The sequence below is a fragment of the Vitis riparia genome, chromosome 18, assembly GCF_004353265.1.
Source record: "Vitis riparia cultivar Riparia Gloire de Montpellier isolate 1030 chromosome 18, EGFV_Vit.rip_1.0, whole genome shotgun sequence".
Lineage (NCBI taxonomy): Eukaryota > Viridiplantae > Streptophyta > Magnoliopsida > Vitales > Vitaceae > Vitis > Vitis riparia.
In genome coordinates, this window is record NC_048448.1 from 1,820,907 (window position 1) to 1,847,525 (window position 26,619).

The following is a 26,619-nucleotide window of genomic DNA, read 5'->3' on the forward strand; positions in this document are numbered from 1 at the left end:
TTCTTTTTTCTTTGAATTCTGAACAATCAAAGGGTTGATGGATCATTGAAATTGAGCCAGATTGAGATTCAAAATCTTATGTTCTTTATTTTCTTTTTTTTGGTTTCTTTGATTTCTGAGCAATCAAAGGGTTAATGCAATGATGGATCTGAGCCAGATTGAGATTCAAAATTCTCTTCTTCTTTTCGAAGGGATTGGAAAGTATTAAAATTATTTGGATTAATTTCTAGATGTTTCCCTTCAATTTTTTATTTTATTTTATTTTTATTTTTATTTTTAATTTTTAATTTTTTTAAGATTTAAACTGCATTAAACTAGGCATTTAACACCTTTTGTTCGTTTTGGATAATGGATTATGGAATCTTAGCCAGATTGGGAGCATTTTCTCCCCTTCTTTTTTGGGAAATCTCGACAGACGAACGGTTGCTTTCAAAATTTCATGTTCTTCATTTCTTTTTTCTTTTTTCTTTGAATTCTGAACAATCAAAGGGTTGATGGATCATTGGAATTGAGCCAGATTGAGATTCAAAATTTTATGTTCTTTATTTTCTTTTTTCGTTTCTTTGATTTCTGAGCAATCAAAGGGTTAATGCAATGTTGGATCTGAGCCTGATTGAGCCAGATTGAGATTCAAAATTCTCTTCTTCTTTTCCTTGATTTATCAGCAATCAAACGAAGGGTTATCAGATCATTTAATCTCAGCCTGGTTAAGATTATGCCAGAATAGTCTTGCATATCAGAGGCTAGATGCGGGTATATTTGGGATCACCTGGGACGAATATTAATAATTTTAGCAGTAAGCATCTGAAGCAACAGTTTGTGATATCAGTTAAGATATCAGATGGTTCAAATAATGAAATTTATCAAGGATGTAACCCAAGTCTTTGTGCCGTTACTTTGTTGATTATAAGATATCTAGAATTATGTTTTGTTGCCTATGATATCATCAAATGTTAGGTTATATGATTTGTAGTTTATTGAAATCATGAACATTAGACATGGATATTTCAGTTGAATTAATAAGGAGTGTCATGTATTTATTATTCCCATTTGGGTATAGGAAGGTTTCATGAGATGATTAACAGGATCTTCAAAATAGACTAGTTGAATCAACGAAGATTTAGTCATGTAAAAGGGATTAGTATGATTAGATTTTTTGTTGTCATTATATATTGAGATGGTGGTTGAATTGATGATAATATAGAGTAGTTAGTTGATAAGGATTGAATTATTTTTTCATTATCACTAAGTTTCGATAGATACTGCATGTTTGTTGAACAGGTAGGGAATAGGGATTGAGACATTTCCTTATTATTTTCATCCGATATATGACATTTCACAAGTTGAAATGCATTAATTTGGTTACATTTTCTGTTTCAGTGGTATACTGATACGTTTATTGAATTGATAAGGATTGAAACATTTGCTTGTTATTCTCATTTGATATATAAGACACTCACAGAAATGACTTATTTTGGTTGGAGTTCCGTTTGATTAGATACTGGTATGTTGGCTGGATAAGTAAAAACTTTCGTAAAGCTTTCTCCGAGCAGGAAAGCCAAAACTCCTATAGGCCTTGATGAGATTTATATCATCTTCTTTCTGAACCTGTAACATTTTTTGGTATTTATTTTCAATATAATAAGTCTGAAAAGCTTGCAGATGACCATCAATTAATTTCCAAGACACTAACTTGTGCATTAAGTTGCTGCTAAGACTTTTTTTTTTGTAACTGAAACATCCACTTATACTCTGCTTTTCATTATGGCTGACTTGCTGTAACTGAACCATCTAGTTGTTTCACATTGAAAGGAAAATGCATCAACTCTTCTGAGACTTTCCTTTGAATAATCACTTGTTTGGCACTGTCTTTTTTCTATCATCACTCCTTTGTATTGAAGCAACTTTACTGTGCAGTTTTTGTATTTGGTGGCCTGGATATATCATTCAAAAGTTTTCACTATGATGAGCTTTCGAAGCAAGAAAAGAACAGGTTTAGAGGGCACTCACCGTGTATTATTGGCTTGCTTTTCCTTTAATTCTACTTGGCACCATCATCATCATCATCATCATCTGTCTTTTTGCTTCTATTCTAATCATTCTCCTCTTTCTCTGCCCAAATAGATTGGCGAAACTGGATATTGAAATTAAGGTATTTCTTTTCACACTTACATCACTGATTTATTATTATTGTTGTTATTATCGTTATTAATGTTACTTTTTTTGTCATAGTATCATTGCCCTTCCACCATCTAGATAATGAGTTTGAGTTAGCTGAATATTGTGATGTAATATAGATGCAACCATTGTTACAAAAAAATACACCTAAATCTTACAACTAAACATACCACCTAATATCCTAACCAAGCACCGCTTTATGCTTAAGCCCTATATCTTCCTGTTCTGGTCAGTGTAGCTTCTTCAGAGATTGGTCCTAGTATGACACTTGTGTTTCAAAGAATGTACTTAATTTCTATAGCTTGCAAGAACGAGTTTGTGGAATGGTGTGGGCTTTTGATAGGTCTAGATGGGCTTTTGATACACAATGTTGAGCACCTGCATTGTGTAAGACATCTGCATAATAATTTCAAGTCACAACAAAAGGACTTAACACATGATATAGGTTGTGATTTATAGCTGGGTATATAAGTGAGATGAAGATGATGAAATATGATGATATAACAGTAAAATATGACGTTTTGCTTAACAACTTGTGTGCGTGCAGCATTTAAATGGACTGGGACAATCACAAATTGACTAATTGAGAGTTAGGCCACAAGTTGCAAAGACCACAATTATAAAACTTGTACTAGATAAATTAGGCACTTTTGAGTGTTTTTGTCGAAAATCATCTAAAATGAAATTCTGAAAACGATTAACAACAACACAATACATGCAATAAAAGAATGTACATAAACTATGGTCATTGCAATTAGTCGCTATGGACAACATCACATATAAATAAAATAATGCAAATATACTATGGCTAAAACCACCTATTATTTTTGGCACTTATTAATTTATTGCTCTGTTGCCTATCAATAAAAAAAAGAAAAAAAGGAAAAAGGAAAAACCATTCATCATTCACTCTTTTGCTATGCTTGCTTCCATATGCCTTTGCTAACATTGAAACCAGCCAAAAAACCATATGCCTATTTCTTCTGCCCTTGCATTCTAAAGTGAAGTTACTCTTGAACTTGGATTGCTGCTTAATGAAAATATGTATGATATTTCGAAGCAAATGAGAGTTGTCTTACTGGTAGTTTATGGCTTTTAGGTGTTCTTTTGCAATAGTCTTTACTCACATCCAAGTTGGAGTAACCTATTAGATAAAATAATAAGAAATTTAAACAATGTATAAAATTTGACCGTGAGTATTAGGAAAAAATAAGAAACAAAGATGAAATTATTTACGAGGATTTTTGCTGAGCTTTGGGTGTTGCCTTATTGACTAAGGGTTAGTGTTGGGCTTGAAGTGTTGTCTTGTTGACTAGGGTTATCGCCTTCACTCAATTCATTGTTCGGCCATTTATTCCTTCTTGAACATTCTTGCCCACAAGTCGTACACTTGATCACCATGTGAAAACTATTCAATTGATTTGGATGCTTAGGCTGCACGATCTTATTTGTGTCCTTTCTCCTTACCCTTTTCAAGTCTTCATGCTTGATTTCACCACACAGGAGCATTTAATGCTATTAGATTAGTTTTGGACCACATATCGAGCACTTAATGCTATTAGACTAATTTTGAGCCACATGTCTAGACCATTATTTTGAGCCAAGAATCCACCATTTGTTCATAAGCCTTCATGAAGGTATCCTTGACGTATGTATGACCTTTGGATAAAGAAAATTTAAGTGGACTTAGAGGATTCAAAATTTCATAAAAAGGGAACTATGATTCTAGGGCTCTCTTAACTTTTTCTTAATTGGACAACCGTTTCACTAAAATATGTAATTTCCTAAAAATGAAAGGCAAATAGAGTCCAATTTAGGTGAAATTTGAACCAAAGAGCTTGTGAATGAGGTTAGATACCTTAGAAATTAATTTTTGAGTCTAAGGGTCTGTTTGGTAATTGTTTTTAAAAATAATTTGTGAGAATAAATTTTGAAAATTGTTTTTTAATGTTTTGTAAAACAAAAATCTGTTTAAAAACTTAAAATGTTTTAAACTTATTTTTAATATTTTTAAATATATTTAAAAAATAATTTGTATATCTAGTACTTTATTTTTAATCATTTTATATATTATATAATTATTTTAAAGAATGATCTAGAGTTTTTTTATGCATTTTTCCTAATTTACTAACTAGATTATCTGTTTTAATATTGAAAATGGTGTCTTGTTTATTTTGGATGCTTAGATGACTCATGAGCACCCACTTTTAAAACATTGCCTTCACTTTACTATTCACATCCCAGACTTATTAAAACATTCCCCACACAACTTGCATGGGTTTATCAACATTCTCAAATATTATACTCATTCAGGTTTAACAAGTTTGTCTTAACCCTAACTTGAGGAAATTTAGGTATTTTCTACCTTGTTTTTTTATTGAATGTTGTGCCTCCAACATCTTCTTCATGAGAAGATGAACTCTTTGAACTACATGGGACAATATCTAGTCCATCAAGATTCATATTCATTCCCTCGTTCTCTTCCATCTTATCATTATTTCCCATTCCATGAGAGGCTTGACCCTACCTTTAAATAGGATATGGGACACTGCCATGATGAGTTTTCCTTCAAACTTGTCTTAATTGACAGACCAAGAAATGCAATGTTAATGCTGTTTTTATTGTTAATGTGGATTCAACTAATCCTCCCAATTTTTCTCTAAAAACTAATTAGGATCATGGCATTTGAAAACCGATTTTATTTTAAATTTTGAAGTATTTTCTTTTTATCCGATTGAGCCAAAAGGCAAAAACAAAGAAGAAAAAGTATTTGCATGAGAACTGTGCTAACTTTAAAAGACATTTCTTAGTAAAATATTTGACTTATTAAAGGTGATGTGTTTTCTATTATGGTAGTACTTAATTCTCTTTTATATTTCAATTATTTATGATTGCTTTTTCTCCCTTAATGCACTTTTTCTTAGTTTTTGTTATGTTCTTTTTTGTTGCAGGTGATGTAACTACCAACTCTGGCTAACCAAGGAGGCCTCCACAACCACAACAGCCCAAATAAGGTCTACATTCATTACTCTCTTAACACAAACTATTACTGTTCGCATATTAAGGTAAAAGTTTAATAAGACAAGTAAAAAGAAGTTAATAAATTAGTAACAGCATCAAGCTCTTTCAAGAGATCATGCCTTATACAATTCCTTATGCAAAACCAAAGCTGGCTTGCTCTATTAAACAATGGTCCCAATGAGACCAATTCAAGTCTGCTTAGTGAATTGCATTAGTAATTGACTGCACAAAAGCTAGAATGAAACATATATCAAGGCAAAATTTTATTCTTACCCATAGCAAACACAGAATAATTAATGCCCGTTATTAAAGTTTGTATGACTTGAACCCTCACATTACATTTTACTCAAATTTGTTAAAACAAGATATATATTATAAACCCAAATCCTAATAGTTTAAGCATTTAAAAAAATTGATTGTGCAACATGAGATTCCAGTTCTTGTTATCCGTGAGGTTTTAAATTAAGTTTTCTCCATTATTATATATCTATTTAATTATGTGTGATCACATGTTTATGATTTGTGTACCTTAAAAGTGCACTTGTTATTGTTTGTTTGTAAAAGAAATGTGAAGTTTTATTCTTTTCTTAAAAGTTGTGATAAAGGACTTGAAGAAACTTGATCTTAAATTGAAAGACCCTAAAAGACTATCTCTTAAGTTTGAATCCCTTAGGTTTTGCTCTGACTTTGGTGGTGTTTATTCTTTTTTTTTTTTTAATAATTTTTTTGAATAAACTTGAATTTGATTTAAATGTAAATAGAACTAAATGCCATTAAGGTTTTAGATAATTTCTTTTTTTTATTAATGTTTATATGCTATTAAGTATTAAGTTGTTTGTTTCATGCTCAATGTTGTTTTTATATATTTGAATATCTATAAAATCAATTATTATATTTCTTGTAATTTTAATTTGTAAACTAATAATTTAAGAAAAATGTAACTTGATACATGTCTAAATATCCCAAAATATTATAGTTTATTATCATTATAAATATTTTATAATAATTGATTATATAATTAGTTAAAAAATTTGTTAGTGGATAATAAATAGGATTTGTAATTATTCTTGTTTGGTAAGAACATATTGGAAAATTTTCTAAGTTAACATTTGTTTAGTGTATTTTTCAAATATGGATTTGTAGTTAAAATATGTGTTATTATTGATATTAATTCATTAAATTTTGAATTTTAAATTTGAGAAAGAGTATCAAATCCCAATTTTTACTTTTCAAAATTAATTTGAATTATTGACTCTAATGAATATTTATGAGTATGAATTATGTTTAAGGGTCTAACGAAAAAACATTCAATGAAGCTAATGGTAGTTTATTTTGATTATGTTGTGCAATAAGAGAAATTTAATTTTGTTGACAGTTGAATAGATTATAAAGTAAAAATAGTAACTAAATTATGGTAGGATTTTGATTTCCTTTTTGAAATTTTATGGATTTATTTTAGATTAACTTAAGAAAAAAAATAAATTAGATCTAAAAAGGAACAAAAACAAAACCTAGTTCTATAATATTTGGTTTTTTCTTAATCACTTTATTAATTTATATCGAATTCATTTATTATCCAAAAAGTACAAAATTGAGGTAGTTCAAATTGTTTTTAAAACAAGAGTTACCCAAAATTTTTAAAAGTGAATTTTATTTTATTTTATATGTAAAAAGTTGGATTTGAGTATTAACAAATTTGAAGGTTTGAAAAGGAAAGGAAGAAAATGTAATTTTTCTATTAACATATACATAAAAAATTTTATTTTTACTATTAAAACAAAATTATCTTAGAAAAAGTAGTAAGTTAAAAAACAAAGAAGTCTAAAAATTACTTAAGTTGATTTAAGACTTAAGTAAAAGAAAAGAAAAAAAGAAAAAAAAAAAAAAAGAAGAACAACATGATAATCTTGACATTTAAAACTTTAAATTCTAATCTTGACTTGACTGGTGATGATTTAAAAACTTAACTTAATTTTGGTAAAATATGAGTTTTGGAAATTTGAAATTAAACTAAGGTGGTGTTTGTTTTTTTGACTTTTTCCTGAAAACCATTTAGTTTTAGAATTTAGGTTGTTTGTTTTTTTACTTTTTCATGACTTATTATAAACTTTTTACTAAATAGAAAAAGCCAAAATATGTGGCTTTTTCTAAATAGAAAAAATAATACAATGATTTTTTTTACTTTTGAATACTTAATAGAAATAAATTTCTACAAAAACAAACAACCTAATATTTAATACTATTAAGTATTAAGGTTCTATTTAGAATTAAGTAAAAAAACAAACACCACCTAAGCCTTCGCTTACTTTGAATGTTGAAAGATGAATTACTTGAACCTTGAAAAGTAAGTATGGCTTGATTGTTCACTCAATGTGCTTGGAAAATGTTTGCAAAAATGAAATTATCTATATTATGGGCCTTTTTAGAGATTATTTATACCATGTGCTTTTTATAGTAGCTATTCCTTAATTCTACTTGAAACAAATAACAATACTTTGTTAGGATAGAAAATATCCAATACAAATTTGGCATTGTATTCCTAGGTTGTGGGGAAGACATGTGCCATTTATTTTCTCTTAAATTATTCTTAACTTAGCAAGGACTATTTTGATTGGATAATTACAATAGAACATACCTATGTCTTAGTTGTTATAATATTGAAAGTTGAGTCTATTCATCAAGATGCCATCATCATTAATAGTGTATTAATTTATAGCTACTAGATTTGATATTGTTGTGCAAAAGTATGTTTAATTATTTGGAAAACAAAAGGGGAGAGCAATCATTTAGTAGAACATAAAATTTAATATGATTATGTAGAAGTTCAATTTTCATTTGTTCATCATCAAAGGATCAATTATACAACATTTATAATGTTTTAAAAACAAATATCACAAGAATCTATCATCACAAACCTATTTTTTCTTGTGATGACATTAAGACGTATCTTAGTCCATTTACATGTACATAATCCATAGAACATAAGAAACATAAGATAAACTATAAAAAAAGATATTTTTCTACTTTTATCTAAAAACCGAAGGCTTCTACATAAGTTACAATTAGCCTATGCAAAGATTGTTATCCTCTACCTTCTACACAAGTTACAATAAACAATTGCCAAGTTTTAGAGATCCAATCCATGTTTTGCCTCCTATCTTGGCAATTTCTCGAGGCCCTTGGCTTCCTCGTGTTATTAGGTTTCTACACTCGTTAGCCTTCATTTTGGTGTCGTTTAAGTGGTCTATGCATCTTTGTAGCACAATCCTTTGTGCCTTAATGAATAGGAAGCCCACTTCTTTATGCATTAGTAACTTCAATAAGTGCTCCTAGTGTTGCCCATAAGTCCTTGCCTTTGTCTTAGCTAAGCATGCTTAGGGATTGCAATGACGTGAGTTTGGAACTGATCACCCTCATCTTATTATTTAAGTATATTATCATCTTTGTAAAAAAAAAAAAAAAAAAGCCAAAAACAAGATGATTATGAAAATTTCTCATGCCTCTCTCTCTTTTCTCTCTCTCTCTCTCTCTCTCTCTCTATATATATATATATATATATATATATATATATGTCATGCAACCACATAAATAATAGCAATATGGTCAAATTTGAGTTAAACCCTAAAGAATGTATGTAGTTTATTATATGCAAAAATCCTAAACTCAATTCTATTTTAAGGTCAATGAGTCTCTAGGAGGGAGGCTCCCAAACTTACGTTTTCCCTATTTAATGAAAATAAAATTTGGGAATTTTTTTTTTCACACATAAAAGTAATTGACTCAATGGCCCAAAAAAAAGAAAAAGAAAAAAAAAACTAACTAGAGGTGAACAGGGAAGGGACAAAGTCACTAAAATGAAAATAAGAATATTAAAAAGAGATGGAAATAAGCACAATAGGGAAAAAAAAAGAAATTTTGGAAATTCTTAAACATTTTTACAACCATAAATAATATTTTAAAAAATAAAAGGTTATTTTTCTTCTATGGAATTTGTACTTTCCCAACTTCTGAATTTTTTTAGTCCATGACAAAGACGAGAAATTTGATGTTTTCATGTTTTGAACAATTCACTAAAAGGTGAATTATTAATCTGGAATCATTTGTCTCATATGATTACAGTGAAATAATATGACAATTATAATACTTAAGTTTAGATAATTCAAGTTAATTTGAAATCTATAGTTAACCTTTATACAACCTAAGAAAGAGAAAACCATAAATAAAATATGTGTTTGCATTTGTATAAATAATTCATATCCATTTCATTTCATTGACTAATGGAACAAAAAGAACATATGGAATGGGAAAGAGAGAGATGATCATTTATTTCTAATAGTATCTTGAAACATTGAGATAGAGTGAGGGCATAACATATTAAAAGATAATATAATCACACATAAATATCTTATCTAGCATCATGTAATGGTAATGTTATATGATCCCTAATGCTATCATACACAGTCGTGACATTACCATTAGTATCATACTGATAAGTATTTGAGGATTCATCAAGTAAGTGAGTCGTCTCTTCTAAATTCAATTCACCAATCCATGGATGCATTTTCATTTTTCTCATACCTTCAAGTTCCATTGCTACTTCCTTCATAGTAGGTCTATCTTCACCTTTTAATTCCAAACATCTCTTTGCAAGCAAAGCAACTTCTTTGAGTTCTTCACCATTTACCTCGTGCAATATATTGTCCTCAAGAAGTTGAAATAAACGATTTTCTTTCAAAGAAGAAAGAAAATACATAGCTAGACTTCTCTCTTCCTCAGATTTGTCAAAAGAAAGTGCCTTCATTCCTGTTAATAGCTCCACAAGGACGACTCCAAAACTATAAACATCACTTTTCTCAGTCAATTGACTTGTCTGTAAATACTCAGGATCCAAGTACCCCAAAGTTCCTTGTACCATGGTAGATAACTGCATTTGATCTTGTGGAACTAATCTTGAAGTTCCAAAATCGGACACTTTTGCAGTATAATTGTCGTCCATAAGAATATTATTAGATTTAATATCCCTATGGATTATTGGTGGAGATGCTGTTGAATGTAAATATGATAACACTCCAGCAGTTTCTGCAGCAATTCTTAGACGTGTTTCCCATGAAATGGGGGACACTTTGTTTTCTTTGTGAATGTAGTCAAACAATGTGCCATTTGTAACAAATTCATAAACAAGTAAAGGAACTTCTGTCTCCAAGCAACAACCTAGGAGCTTGACTATGTTTCTATGATTGATTTGGGATAGAACAACTACCTCATTTATGAATTGCCCAACTTGGCTCTGATCCACCATCTTTGACTTCTTGATAGCAACCACTCTACCATCACTTAAAATTCCTTTGTAAACAGTACCGTATCCTCCTTGACCAATGATTTTGCTTTCATTATATTTGTTGGTGGCTTTTTCAAGCTCTTCTGCGGTAAAAATCTTGCTTCTTTCACTGGATCCTTCTCGTTTAGAAAATTGTTGTTCTAAAATCAAACCACCATTTTGTCGAAAATACTTTTCTTTGACTTTGAGAAACTTCCTTTTCTTGAGTATCCAATACAACCATGAGCTACTTGTCAACAATACTACAAGACCGATGCCTACACCTACATTTCATAAAGCATTGAAATTAGTATGTAAGTAATAACAATTTTGTGCTTAAATATTGACATGATTTATCATAATGTAAATTATTTAATTTTGTAAAAATTGATGCTAGTACTAGCAGTCTTCCCAATAAAAACTGTTTGCTTGTTTAGTTGGGGAAATGATAACTCTTTTTTTTTCTTCTGTTTTTTAAAATATGAAAATAAAAATGATATTAAAGATCTCTTTTCATAAGCTCTTTTTGATATCAAAATGGAAGAATATATTTTAAGAAAGAAAATTGATTTACAAATTTTCATTTCCTACTATCACTTAGGCCGGTAGAATTCTATGTGAAGATTATGATAGAGTGTAATTTGAGCACGTTTGGGACCACCCATACCCTACAATGGGACTCATGAAGGCTTAGGTCAAACTGTGGGCTAAATATGTAATTTGGGTTTGGATCGGGTCTATATTTCAAAAAAGTCGAAGTCCAATCCCATGGATGTAATGGACGGGCTTGGGCATGGGCTTTGAGCCTAAGTAGCAGGCCTGGCCTATCTAATTATGCTTTGACGTAATTTTTTTTTATTGTTGTTGCAGATGGTGTGTTGCATAGAAGAAAACAAGTAAAAATATGGCAGGCGAAGAATTGAAATAAATGTCATCAGAGTTTACCAGGGTGCTCATTTTGTTGAAGGCGTCATGTAGAACTAGCTCGATTCAGGCTATCCAGGTGGGCTCTCGACAGCCGAATCAGGCTGAGTTTCGAATGAGCCTCGAAAATGAGTAATTAATTTTGGTGCTTGAGTAATTAATCTCAAGGCCCTGTTTGGGATAGGTTTTTTTTTATTTATAACTTTAATAGAAAGTTAAAACCAAAATGATAATTTTTTAAAAACAATATTAGTATTTCCAATAAATTTGAAATAACTTCATACAAAATAGGAGAACATTTTTCTAACTTCTGTATGTTATTTTTTAAAGTTATAGTGTTTTTTATTTATAGCAAAATTAACAAAACAATCACAAAAGAAAAATACAATTTTTAACTTTTCAGAAGTGAATCTAAACAAGGCTAGAAGTCCAAATAAGGCTAAAGCATCCACTAGAAAGACTGCGGCCCAAAACATATGGTGGCTTTGAATTTTTCCTTAAATTTATTAATTTTCATTTTGAATGCATAAAGCGTAGCTTATTAGAGCATATCAAAGCCATCAAGAGTAGACTATAGTCTATAGACATACGTACCAATAGTAATCTTAATGAATAGCAATTGATCCGCGGTGCAACCATCTTTGCCTCTCCCATGCCCATGGTGACCCCATGGGCAAGAGCAATTGTAACCTCCTATAGTGTTAGTACAGCGGTCGGTGCAGTCGTTGAGTTTTGGATCTTCACACTCGTCAACATCTGAAGCAAAGCAGAAGCCCAAAACGAATTGATTAGAAAGGTATTCCACCCAAGAAGGAGATAAATTAGATCTAAATTAAGCAGTAATAGAGGCGCAAGAGTCAAAATATACCATAGCAGCCATTGGGGAGGTATGGGTTCCCTCGGTAGCCAACAGAGCAATAGCAGCGATACCCAGGACCATTATCCGACTTAGTACAATTGCTATTCTCCTTACATGCGTAACTTGTCGAGTTCTTTTGAGCTTCTTCGCATGTTTGATTCCCAACTGCCCAATCCAGCACCGTTGATACCTTATCTATCTTTTGTAGATCTATAAGATCTGCCGTGGAGAAATTGAAAGACCCTTCCTCCACCAAGAAAGTATAGCTACAGGGATTGAAGCTCCAGGTAAAAGTGTGGTTGTGATAGGTGTGGACGGTGACATTATATTTGAGGAGACCTTTGGGAATGGAGGTCTGGCAACACCCGATTCCAGTGCAAGACCCACTAGTTACACTATCGGTGCTATTGCAAACCGATAAACAGCCGGTAGTGACGTTTTCTCCACGGAAGAGTGCTTCAGTGTCACACCCAACAGCCGTGAACTTGTTACGCTTGTTGGAGAAGGGAAACAACTTTAAATTGCCCGAGACGAGTGTGTTTTTCACTAGATAGCCGGTCTTGTTGTAGCACCTCCTAGCTACAGGACTGAGGACCCGCAATTCATGATTCTCCAGCATTATCTCTTGGACCATGAAGTTGCCTTTCCGTAGAAGCGGCTGCGAATGGGTGGAATTGCGACTACAATTTATAAAGAAATCCTCGTTCAGGAAACAACCGTCTCTAGTGCCAAAGGGATATGGTATATTTGTTAGATTAATTTTTGTAATTAATCTATAATTTGGGCCACAATGTAAATAATTAAAATGTGTGTGCTATCATTTAATTAAGCCTAAATATAGTGATCTAATTAATAATTGATTAATTGGCTTAAGGGTATAATTGTCATGAGATTATTGTGTAGATACCATTAGATAATTATTATTTCTATGAGGGGCAGAAATATAATTGTGATAAAATTAAAACTGCCCTAGCAGTTTATAAATAGGGTTATGGTCCCCATTCTACCACTACGCATTCCAATTTCCGAAAATCCTCTCAGAGAGAAATTGAAACAGAATCTAGTGGCTAGAATTGGAAGACCATCTCAAAGGGTTTTCTTCCTATAAGGTTTCTCCTTCAATGGATTCAGGTATGTTTCCGCTATTATTTTTCTACTCATTTTTAATCAGGAGATTCCAGTATAGATGAAATCAGGGTATTCATCTTGGTTGATTTTAACAAGAATATTCCAGTATATATGAAATTAGGGTATTCATCTTGATTGAGTTATAACAAGAAATATTCCAGTATATATGAAATTGGGGTATTCACCCTTGGTTGAGTTATAACAAGAAATATTCCAGTATATATGTAATTGGGGTATTCACCTTGGTTGGATTTTTAACAAGTGGTATCAGAGCCAACTCCTTGATTAATTCTTTGAGTTATTATTTTAATATATATATATATATATATATATATGTCAATGGATTAAGATTTATGAAATATTGAGTTGATAAATTTTTTTTTTATTTTTTTTTATTACTATTATTATTATTATTATTATTATTATTTAATAGCATTTTATGATATTAATATTTAAGTTATTGATCTAGCATTTTTAAATAGGCTAATTAAAGCGGAAAATCACCAAAGTGACATCTTTCGTGTTAGATTAGTCTGTTCGGGGTGTTAGATATTTGTGTGTATGTGATTCATGCGGGTATTGACTGGCCCAAAGGAAAGTTAATATTTGGTCAAATTGCATACATACCTGTGGTGATAAATATGTGATGATTATAAAGGTAACTTAATGTGAATAATAAATCAATCCAAAGATAGATTTATTATTTGACATAACTTATCATCAATGTTTGATCACTACAACAAGAGTACCACTTACAGTCAATATTACTGTCCAAAGACTTGATATTAATGTTGTGCTAGGTATCTTGAAATGTCATAATTTGCTTTTAAATTTAAAGATTATGTGTTTAATTGCTTATTTTATGTGAGCATGATGGTTTATTTGATTCATTTTATTTTGTTATGGATTCAGCTTTTATATCAACTACTTCTATATCTGCCAACATCAATAATGTCCCTATGTTAAATGGGACTAATTTTAAGGACTGGAAAGAGAATATGATGATTCTCTTAGGCTGCATGGATATAGACTTAGCCTTGAGAATGCCCAAACCCGATGAACTCAATGAGCAAAGTACTCAAGAGGATGAGGTTTATTGGGGTAAGTGGGAACGTTCAAATAGGCTAAGTCTTATGATCATAAAGCGCGGAATTCCAGAAGCTTTCAGGGGTGCGGTAACCGATGAGGTTACTAATGCTAGTGACTTCTTTGCGGAAATTCAGAAACGTTTTGCCAAAAACGATAAGGCTGAAACGAGCACGCTTTTAGCAAGCTTGATTTCAATGAAGTATAAAGGCAAGGGTAATGTTCGGGAGTACATCATGGAGATGTCTCATCTTGCTTCAAAACTTAAGGCTTTGAAACTTGAGTTATCTGATGATTTACTCGTGCATTTGGTTCTCATCTCTCTTCTTGCACAATTTAATCAATTCAAGGTCAGTTATAATCACCAAGATCTTTCATCTCAAAATGTTGCCTCCTTTGTCTTAGGAATCCAGATACACTGAGATCGTCCTAGGGGTATTTTAGGATTGTCACAAAGGACCTATATTGATAAAGTCCTCAAAAGGTATGGCATGCAAAATAGCAAACCAGGTGATACCCCTGTCGCTAAAGGAGACAAATTCAGTCTTAATCAATGCCCTAAAAATAGTTTAGAAAGTCAAGAAATGCAGAAGATTCCTTACGCTTCGGCTGTGGGGAGTCTAATGTATGCTCAGGTATGTACACGTCCGGATATTGCGTACATTGTTGGCATGTTAGGCAGATATCTAAGTAACCCTGGAATGGATCATTGGAGAGCAGCCAAGAGGGTTATGAGATATTTACAGAGAACAAAAGAGTACATGCTTACATATAGGAGATTGGATCAGTTGGAGTTCATTGGGTATTCCGACTCCGATTTTGCTGGATGCCAAGACAGCAGAAGATCCACATTAGGCTATATTTATCTGTTGGCTGGTGGAGCAATTTCATGGAGGTCTGCCAAATAGACACACGTAACATCATCCACCATGGAAGCAGAGTTTGTAGCATGTTATGAGGCATCCAATAAAGGAATATGGCTACGAAATTTTGTCACTGGGCTGCATGTTCTGGATGGTATTGAAAGACCACTGAAGATATTTTGTGACAATAAATCAGCAGTTTTATATTCCAATAACAACAGGAGTTCTACAAAATCAAAATACATTGATATCAAGTTCCTAGTTGTAAAAGAAAAAGTACAAAGTGGACAGATATCCATAGAGCATATTGGAACAAACTCATGATAGCGGATCCGCTTACAAAGGGATTACCACCCAAGGTCTTTCATGAGCACACTGCTCATATGGGTGTTGTCTCATTTGAGGATATCCAAATTTAGTGGGAGTTTATATTATTCATTGTATATTGCTCTATGTTATGTTTAGACTTTATCTATAAATTTGGATTGTGTTCTGCAGAAATAAAGTATTCATTTTATTGCACTTTGTTAAATTATGCTAAAGATTTGATCTCAATAAAGTTAAGTAGGACCAGTTGGAAATAGGCATGAATAGTTCACATTGCATGTAATTTCCATGCTATGCACTCATGATTGATCTATGTCATTTAGCTGTATAGATATATGTGACCATTGATTGGTCTAGTAACGATTGATGTAACAAAGACCACCTTGATCCTATGTCAGTATAGTTAATGGACGAGATTGTTCGGATATACCCTAAGGACATGATAGCAAATTTTGAGCTCATAAGGTTAAGCACATTTATTTGATTACATATGCATGTGGCCCAGTGGGAGATTGTTAGATTAATTTTTGTAATTAATCTATAATTTGGGCCACACATGTAAATAATTAAAATGTGTGTGCTATCATTTAATTAAGCCTAAATATAGTGATCTAATTAATAATTGATTAATTGGCTTAAGGGTATAATTGTCATGAGATTATTGTGTAGATACCATTAGATAATTATTATTTCTATGAGGGGCAGAAATATAATTGTGATAAAATTAAAACTGCCCTAGCAGTTTATAAATAGGGTTATGGTCCCCATTCTACCACTACGCATTCCAATTTCCGAAAATCCTCTCAGAGAAATTGAAACAGAATCTAGTGGCTAGAATTGGAAGACCATCTCAAAGGGTTTTCTTCCTATAAGGTTTCTCCTTCAATGGATTCAGGTATGTTTCCGCTATTATTTTTCTACTCATTTTTAATCAGGAGATTCCAGTATAGATGAAATCAGGGTATTCATCTTGGTTGATTTTAACAAGAATATTCCAATATATATGAAATTAGGGTATTCATCTTGATTGAGTTATAACAAGAAATATTCCAGTATATATGAAATTGGGGTATTCACCCTTGGTTGAGTTATAACAAGAAATATTCCAGTATATATGTAATTGGGGTATTCACCTTGGTTGGATTTTTAACAATATTAACATTCCCACAGTCCCCTTCACAGTCGGGTCGAATGGTTAGGGATGCCGCTGTTGCTGCTAACATCATAGCCCATAGAAACTCAGCGTGTAGATTCATGGATGCCCTGTTGCTGGGAGTGCAACAAACATAAACCCTAACCTTAGAATTATTTAAAAAGAAAAAGAAAAAGAAAAAAAGATGTAAATTGAGAGGGAAGAATAAAGCTGGAACCTGGAAGCCTGATTTGAAGCGAATTGTTGGAGTATCAGAATTCGATTCCGGCGGCTTGAGGATGAGCTCAAAGGCAGAAAAAAGGGGTCGATGTCATCCGGGTGTTTGCTGGCCTCTATGCTTTGCTTTAGCCTTTGGGAGGGCGAGTGTGGGCTATATATTTTCTTTGTCATTTCGATTTTAAATATTATATAAGCCTGGATTCTTGGACCTCAAATGGGGACGGAAGCCCCCACGAAACCATTGGGTGACTGATCACACTCACGCCTTCCCAGAAAGTGAAACAAAGCTTCTGGAAAATGAGAATATTCTTCTTTCTTTTAATGAAAATTCCAACACGTAAAACAAGTGAATGAGGCTTGACATCTCAGTTGACAACAAATATCTAAAACAATAATATAATTTTATAATATCATATCTGCTTGAAAAGCAGAAGGGGCACAGTTTTGAAACACCAAAGCGTGTCATCCATGAGCGAATACATTTCTTATCCTTCACCATTGACTGGGATTATCTGAGGCCAGAAACTTTTTACTCAAAACTCTGACGGAGTCAATTCAATACTGAGGGTTTCTTTCTTTTTCTTTCTTTCCTTTTTTTCTTTAATGATTGAGTCTATTCAAGAATATGCTTTTTAACAATTTAAGTATTATATGAAACATTCAAACTTTTCCAAAAGGAAAATCATTAAAAAAAAACCTAGGATATATTTGATTCTTAGAAAATTAGAAGGAAGGTGGAAGGAATAATAAAATAAAATAAAAAATAAATTTAAAATTAATAAATTATTTATATATATATATATATTTCTTTAAATTCGTTTCACATATTTTTTTTAATTATATAAAAATTATATTATTTTAAATTCATATATATCTACTTAATTTAATTATATTTGATTTTTTTCATACTTTTTATAGTGAAACTAAATATAAGAAAATTATTTTTTCAATACATTTTTTTTCTTTAATACTTTATGATAATCAAATATAGTTTAAAGCAACATCCACGTAGTCAGTTGAATTGTTTTAAATAAAACCATTATTCTTTTTCTCTAAGTGCGAAGTAAGAATTATATATATATATATATATAAAGAAATTATCAAGTTTTACTACTTTAAATCATCTAACATTCATGTGTATAATTACCCTATTTTATATTAAGGGGTAAAAAACATATTACATATGGACATCTAAACTTTTATTTAATGATCTTATCAAAGTTAATCTGTTTAATAAATTAAATTTAAATTATAAAATCATATTAAATTATTAATATATGATTTACCAAACATCCTTAACCATATAAATAATATATGATTTTTATTTTATTTTTTTATATATTTGACATGAAAGAGACTGTACTTCTAGTCAGTGATATAACGTGAGAGGCACATGCAAGACTTTTCTAATATAAAAAAAATTCTAAATTAACTGAAAAAATTAAACTAACCATTAAATAAATATTTTTCCATGACTCATGTCAGAACTTTTCTAATAAAAATCATTAAAATCCTAAGGCAACATCAATGTGGCTACTTCAATTTCTTCTAATTTTTATGGTATGGAAACTATGCAAGTGCTTATATGGTCCACAGCCACAAGGTAGTCCACGTACATCTTGGGAAATTGGGTTAATGGAAAGCTGGAAGAAAGCCATGATTTATGATAGGTGTGATTGAAGGTTGCAAAAGATGACAATTTGATCATTTCACGTCATTTTTGTATTTTCTCAGTTAACAATCTAAATAAAAAGATATTGGGTTCAAATTGAACTCCCATGACCGGAACATACAGAAAGGACCAAACAATTTCCTCAGCAATTGTTTCCCATGTGGACCAACTGCCGTCTTTCTCATGCTTGTCCCATCCCACGCGTTTGATTTTGATTTTTTACTTTTTATTTTTTGGGAAAAGAAATGGGAATATCAGATGTATTAATCCTGATTTTACTCCATTTATATCATACTATTATTTTCAAGCCATTATGTTAATATTTTGTTTAGAAAAATTATATACTGATCTAACAGTCTCGTCAATTAGGTGATATACCAAAGAATAAGCAAAAAATTTCTAAAGATCACACGTCTAGGAAGGTTCACGTTGAACACGACACTCTTTAACTCGTCAAAAATTTCTATTTGTACCTCCCAAAATCATACGGCACTTGAAAATTCCACATGGAAGTCTTACAGAACATCCAAGTCAATGGAAATTGTCGGTTCATTTCTTATTAAATACTCCATGCAATCTCATTTTTAGTTCATCCATTGTTTTCTCCTGTGGAAAATTTTGTGAGTACATGGTCTTGTGTGGAAAATTTTACATTTTGTTTGTCTTTTTACTGTTGCAAAGAATCATCCAAGAGTATGCTTAAATTTCCTAGAAATGTGAATACTTTTGAATACAAATATGAACTTTCTTTCATACCATCAACTATATCCTAAGCTTCTTTAGTATTACTATACTCTTACGAAAGTAGCTAGCCCAATTTGTCAATAATTTACCATATTTGATGCCAAAAACTTTTTACTCAAAAGTCCGATGAATTCAATTCAATATCGAGGGCTTTCTTTCTTTTTTATTTTATTTTATTATTATTATTTTTATGATTAAGTCAACTATTGAAGGATATGCTTTTTAACACTTTAAGTATTGTATGAAACATTCAAACTTTTCTAAGGAAAATCTTAAAAAAACTAAAGTACTTATGTTTGGTTGTTAGATAACCGGAAAGGAAAAATAAAAAATAAAAAAAGAAAAAAAAAGTTGTTTTTGTATATTTTAAAAACTTATTTCATATTTTTTTTAATTATATAAAGATTATATAATTTTAAAATTCATAAATACTTATTCAATTTTAATTATATTTGATTCTCTTTCGCACTTTCTATGGTGAAACCAATATGAGAAAATTATTTTTTAAATATTTTTATTCTTTAATACTTTATGAGAACCAAACATAACCTAGGGCAACATCCATGTGGCCCTGTGAATTATTTTATGTTTCAAAAATATGAAAACCACTCAAATTAATCCCTTCTTTGTTTTGTGTAATACAAATAGACGGGATGATTTGATCACATCCATGATGAGGCTGTACGTATAACTCTTGTTTTCCTTCAATAAGTATGAGACATGTGTAAAATTTATTAGTACTTAAATTTGTTATTTATCTAATAATTGAGATTATTTTTTCTATTTCAATTCTATTATTAGGTCATAGTAATATACCTTTTCAAAAGTACGTGACTCTTATTGATTTAACGATTTGAGAATAACAAATAAAATTTGAGATGAAGATCATGTGTTGAGTGGGGGGCTGAACCTAATTTTAAAAAGTTGGATATTACTTCCGGGTAAGAATGCTTTGAGAGGCTTGTAGTGGGTGGAATTGGAAGTGATAAGAAACTCTTCATCAATGTAGCCTCTTGTTAGGTTCCAATATTGCTATGCGAGAGCATCCTCTGATCTTAAGAGTATTAGGTACTTTTTATAAGGATATTTTGAATGTGTTTATCGGGTTGGGTTTATAATTCTTAGTATATAGATAACAGAGATGAAATATACTCACTCGTCAATCTAAATGACACTAAATTAAATACAAATTTACAATCATCCTAAACCTTGTTAATTAGTCCACTGCAACTTTGGAATTTAACCTTTTTAAGTCAAACTTTTTTTTATCATATCAATAATATAGAAATTTGAATGAATGGAAGTTTATTAATCTTTCTAAGGCAAGTGGAAGGACAAATTTATTAGAAAAAACATACTTTAGAGTATATATATATATATATATATTGCCACCAAACGCCAAAATAGAATATTAAAAAAATATTTAACTTGATCGATACATAGATAGCCATTTAATAGCTTTCTCAAACGTCCAAATTGACTTAAAAAATATGTCTGAAGTGTTTTTTTATCTCATTTTTATATTTGATGTGAAAGAGACAGGACTTCTACTCAATAATGTAACGTGAGAGGCACAAGACTTTTTGAATGAAAAAATCTAAATTGACTTAAAAAATTAAGCTAACTATTAAATAAATATTTTTCCACCATATGTCAGGACTTTTCTAATAAAAATCATTAAAATCCTAAGGCAACATCAATGTGGCCCCTTGAATTTCTTCCAACTTATACGGTATGGAAACCATGCAAGTGGTTCTATGGCCCACAACCACAAGGTAGTCCACATACATCTTGGAAAATTGGGGTAATGAAAGCTGGAGGAAAGCCATGACTTATGATAGGTGTGGTCGAAAAAGACGAAAATTTGACAATTTCACATCTTTTTTGTATTTTTTCAGTTAACAGTCTAAATAAAAATATATTGGGTTCAAATTGAACTCCCATATGCTTAATATATATAACTATCTAATAGATATATTTGGTCACTTGTTTTTAAATTATTATATATATATATATATATATATATATATATGACCAACATTATGCATTGTGGAAATATTGATGGTAGGAATATTAATTCATCAAATAAAAATTTTATGGGTAAAGAAAATTAGGGATGTTGAGCTTTCATGGACGAGAAAGACGGTGAGTACAAAAATTATTACAAGCTTATCAGAATTTGTATAGGTACAACTATTATAAAAAGATCATAAAAAACTTAATACATATCTCTAAATATTAGAATTCTCATTCATTCTTACATGAGAGTTGAAATTTATTAAAAATAATTGATCACTAGCAGCATCATATTGCTACATGTAAGACGATCATCTTCCATCTTTCACGGGTAGCATTATATGGCCCTTTAAGCTGTCGTATGCAGTATTTGTGGAACCAATACTACAACCATTATCAACTATATGGGAAGATTCACCGAGTAAGTATTCATTCTCGTTTGGATCAGTCCATGGAAGCATTTCCACCATTCTCATTCTTTCTAGCTTCATTGCTACTTCTTTCATAGTAGGCCTCTCATCTCCTTTTAATTTCAAGCATTTTTTTGCAAGGTTAGCAGTTTCTTTTAACTGCTCAATATTTTCCTCGTTCACTATGCGTTCATCAAGAACTTGAAAAAGACGATCATCTTTCAATGAAGAAAGAAAATACATAGCTAAACTTCTCTCCTCTTCAGGTCCATCAAATGAAAGTACCTTTTTTGCTGTTAATAGCTCCACAAGGACAACTCCAAAACTATAAACATCACTTTTTTCGGTCAACTGGCTCGTAAGCAAATACTCAGGATCTAAGTATCCAAGAGTACCTTGCACCATTGTAGACAATTGAGTTTGATCTAGGGGAACCAACCTTGAAGCTCCGAAATCTGAAACTTTTGCTGTGTAATTGTCATCCAAAAGTATGTTAGTGGATTTAACATCTCTATGAATGATTGGTGTTGATGCTGCAGAATGTAAATATGATAGGACTTCGGCAGTTTCAGTAGCAATCCTTAAGCGAACTTCCCAGGAACTGGTGGATATCTTCTTCTCTTTATGTATGTAGTCGAAGAGGGTGCCATTAGTGATGAATTCATAAACTAGCAGAGGAACTTCTGTTTCTAAGCAACAACCCAAAAGCTTTACTACATTTCGATGATTGATTTGAGTCAACACAAGCACTTCATTTATGAATTGCTCAATTTGACTTTTATCCACCATCTTCGACTTCTTGATCGCAACTATTCTCCCATTAATTAAAGTTCCTTTATAAACTGTTCCATATCCCCCTTGACCAATGATTTTATTCTCAGCATACTTGTCGGTAGCCTTCTCAAGCTCTTCAGCAGAAAAGATTTTAACTGTTTCATTGGATCCTTCTTGACTAGACAGTTGTTGGCGCAGCATTAAACCACCATTTTGCTCAAAGAACTTCTTTTTGAGTTTAATGAACTTCCTTTTCTTGAGTCCCCAGTATAACCAAGAGCTACCCATTAGTAATGATATAACGCCAATGCTGACACCTACATTTAAACAAATTAAAAGGAGTACAAAATTATAATCCAAGATTCTTTCTTAATTACTAATTTTAATTTGATGATATATAATTTACTTAATGAGTTTAAATTGAAAACTTTACGTTGAGTTGCAAATTCCTAAAGCAAATTGCATGTGTAGACTTAGCACCTGCTCAAGATCTGTATAGACTCAAAGGTGTACAGAATTTCGTATATGTATTATGAAAAGAAGCTAATCATGGTTGCTTGGGCATATAGGCTTATGCTTTTATCTAGAAATAAAGTTTCACTGGATTCTTAATTTCTTTGACCTAACCCATACAGCATTCTTCTAAACTTGATCATTCTAATAGTTCTTTCATTTGGTTTTTGGCAAGGCAAAGCAAAAGAGAGAAAATTATGAATCTTAATTACAACAACCAATCTAACCCATACAACTGTAAAATTCAGAATTTCCTTTCCGTTTCTGATCCCCATTAAGATGCAAAAACCAATCAGAGTTGCAGAAAATATATAATATAAAAAATTAAAATTAAAATCTTACCGAGGGCAACCTGAATGACTTGCAACTTATTTGGATTACAGCCATCACCATCTTCTCTGCCACCCCCATGGTACCCCTTGGGGCAAGAACAAGTGTAATTCCCTGGGGTGTTCATGCACCTTGCTTTGTTTACACACTTATGGAGGCTTGGATCATCACATTCATTAATATCTGCAGATTCAAAAGAATGAATTTATTTTCAATACTACATATAAACAAAGAGGTAGCATGCAGTAAAAGATAAATAAATGCTACCTGCGCAACCACCAGGGAGGTAAGGATTCCCATGGTAACCATCCAAGCACTTGCAAAGATAGCCGGACCAATCATCGGGTTCGTAGCACTCGCTTTTCTCCTTACAGGCGTAAGTCTCGGTTTTTCGTGCTGCCTTGCACATTTCTTTGCCTATTCTCCAGTCGAACACCACGGGAAGCTGTTCTGTATTTTTGAGATCCGTAAATTGATTGGTAGAGAACTTGAAGTGTGTTTCTTCAACAACAAAAGCATAGCTGCAGGGATTGAAGGCCCAAACGCTTCTGTGGTTATTATAGCTGCTTAACTTAACAGTAAAATTGGTAGTTCCTTCAGGAATGGAGGTCTCACAACAACCAATCCCAGAGCAAGATCCATTTTTTACATTTGTGATGCTATCACATACGGACATGCACCCAGTTGTGTACCTTTCTTCACCTTTATAAGCCCGAACAATCGCGTAGGTGTCGCAGCCAACTGCAATGAACTTGTTCCTTCCAGAGATTGTGTAACCTCGGCCTGAACGCAGCATGGGGTCGTTCTCGTAAACCGGCCCGCCAGAACTATTATAACAATCACTGCCCACATAGTTCAAGATTTGCAACTCACCTAATTCCGGGGAGATGCTCACCACCTCTACACCTTTCCCTATGGTTAGTTTGGGAGGCACTACAGAATCGTTGCAGTTCAACAGAAATTGTTCACTGTGGTAGCAGTCTTTGGTTGTGCCAAATGGGTATGGGATGCTAACGTTGCCACAGCGATCCAGGCAGCGGGGCTTGGCTTGAGCAGCTGCCGGTGCTGCCATGGCTGCCAATAGCATCCATATAACCGTGAATTGCAGTAGCACTACTCCTCGTTCGCCCATGGCTGCTACTGCTTCTTAATTTCTTTGTGCTTCAATATACGAGATTTTTGTTGTGCAGACAATCTCTCTCACCATTTCCGGTCCTCTTATTGACACTTTGGAAAGGTTGGACTGATTCAAAGACTGGAACATACAGAAAGGACCAAGCAATTTCCGCAGCAATTGTTTCCCGTGTGGACCTCTACCTCTCTAATAAGCCAACCGCTCTCTTTCTCATGCTTGTCCCACTCATGCCCGTTTGATTTTTATTTTTTACTTTTTATTTTTTGGGAAAAGAAGTGGGAATATCAGATGTATTAATCCTGATTTTACTCCATTTATATCATACCATCATTTTCAAGCCATTCAAAGTGTATGTGAAACTAAATTTAATTAAATGGTGTGAATATTTTGTTTCGAAAAATTATATACATCACTACCGTCTCTTCAACTAGGTTTTATTTCCATAGATATACCAAAGAATAAGCAAAAATTTTCTTAATGTTGTAGACAAATTATATCTTTTATATATACAAATTATATATGTATATCATTTTTATCATATTATTTTGCACCATTGATGTCCTTATAACTCATATCTAAAGACCCTACGTGTAGGAAGGTTCACGTTAAACATGACAATTTAAACTCGGACAAAATTTCTAGTCATACTCCCAAAATCACGCTGCACTTGAAATTTCCACATTGACGTCTCATATATGGAGATTGTCAGTTTATTTTTTGTTAAATAGTCCATCGAAACTCATTCAACTTCATTGTCTTCTTCTGTGGAAAATTTAATTCCATGGTCTTCCTTGGAAAATTTTACATTTTGTTTCTCTTATATTGTTACAAAGAATCATTCAACAGTATGCTTTAGTTATGGTTGGTTTTAGGAAAATTCAAGGGAAAATATAAAAAATAAAATAAAAAGAAAGAAAAAGTGAAAAAAATAATAATAATAAATTTATTTATTATTTTAAATTTATTTTACTTATTTTAACTCATTATATAAAAATTAAATAATTTGAAAATACATATATTTTTAACTAATTTTAATTATACTTGATTTTCTTTGATATTTCCTATAAAATAACTAAATATGAGAAAAATCATTTTTAAATATTTTTTTCTTAATATTTTCCGGAAACCAAATATAACTTTAAATTTCTTACAAACTTCTCTCATACTAAAAGGACTGAGTGCATCCAGCTCCAATAAATGTTCTCCTAAGCCAACATATATTGGTGCTTTCAATATTGAAGGTAAATTATCAAAAAATTCTTTATACTTTTAATTGTGGTAACTTCTTTTAAGCAATATCGATCTTTAACCATATCCAAATATTAATATATATTTTTACCAGAATTTGATTTTTTAAAAAATAAAACCTCATGAAAAAATCATATATACATTGACTTGAGATTTTATATAATATATTTAAATATGTTTAATGTATCTATGTGCTTCTCCGCTTATATTTAAAAAAAAAAAAACAAACTTAATAAAAAGGTTTGTATATGTATGATTATAATTGCTTAGATTATAGGTTACATTAAAACATGAATAAGATTAATACATGAGTGGTTTTTATAATTTATCCCAATATTTATTAGTAATATTATAAATAATAAATTCATTTGCTAATAAACTTTTGCACTCAATTAAATATATTTACGTATTGACGTAAAAAGTAATTGTGCAACATGCTGCCTATATATTTTTTTTTTCACTCTAACACAGGCCCTCATTACTCTTCCTTGTGCCAATTTTTCATTCAAATTTTAAATTAACTAAAATGGAAATTCAATGGAGAGTGGAAGAAGCGTTGCTAAGAATCCCAACAAATATTCTCAATTGGTATCGAAGCATTATCTCCAAGATTGGGTTATTATTTCTGATTAAGAATGTGAGATCTTTTTTTTTTTTAATATCAAAATGATATGAAATGTTAAATTGTAAAGTTTGAATCAA

General features: G+C 31.5%; 1 protein-coding gene across 1 annotated transcript; it reads right to left on the reverse strand.

Annotated features, from left to right (window-relative positions):
- Nucleotides 1-9,495: 9,495 nt before the first annotated feature.
- Nucleotides 9,496-24,695, reverse strand: LOC117906992. The gene is made up of 8 exons (XM_034820293.1): nucleotides 23,802-24,695; nucleotides 23,547-23,717; nucleotides 21,824-23,008; nucleotides 17,074-17,284; nucleotides 16,860-16,972; nucleotides 12,309-13,046; nucleotides 12,035-12,196; nucleotides 9,496-10,800 (listed from the first exon to the last, which is right to left on the reverse strand). Exons 1-8 carry the CDS (start codon nucleotides 24,664-24,666, stop codon nucleotides 9,605-9,607), a joined length of 4,641 nt encoding a protein of 1,546 aa, XP_034676184.1. The 5' UTR covers nucleotides 24,667-24,695; the 3' UTR covers nucleotides 9,496-9,604.
- Nucleotides 24,696-26,619: the final 1,924 nt, after the last annotated feature.

Bases quoted from the DNA above. Each gene is read 5' to 3' on its own strand.
- LOC117906992 (XM_034820293.1), bottom strand. From the start codon at position 24,666: ATGGGCGAACGAGGAGTAGTGCTACTGCAATTCACGGTTATATGGATG. The intron at 23,718-23,801 runs GTAGCATTTATT...TTGAATCTGCAG, and splicing joins CCTCCCTGGTGGTTGCGCAG to ATATTAATGAATGTGATGAT. The intron at 10,801-12,034 runs GTACGTATGTCT...TATGAAATGTAG, and splicing joins ATTCATTAAGATTACTATTG to GTGTAGGCATCGGTCTTGTA.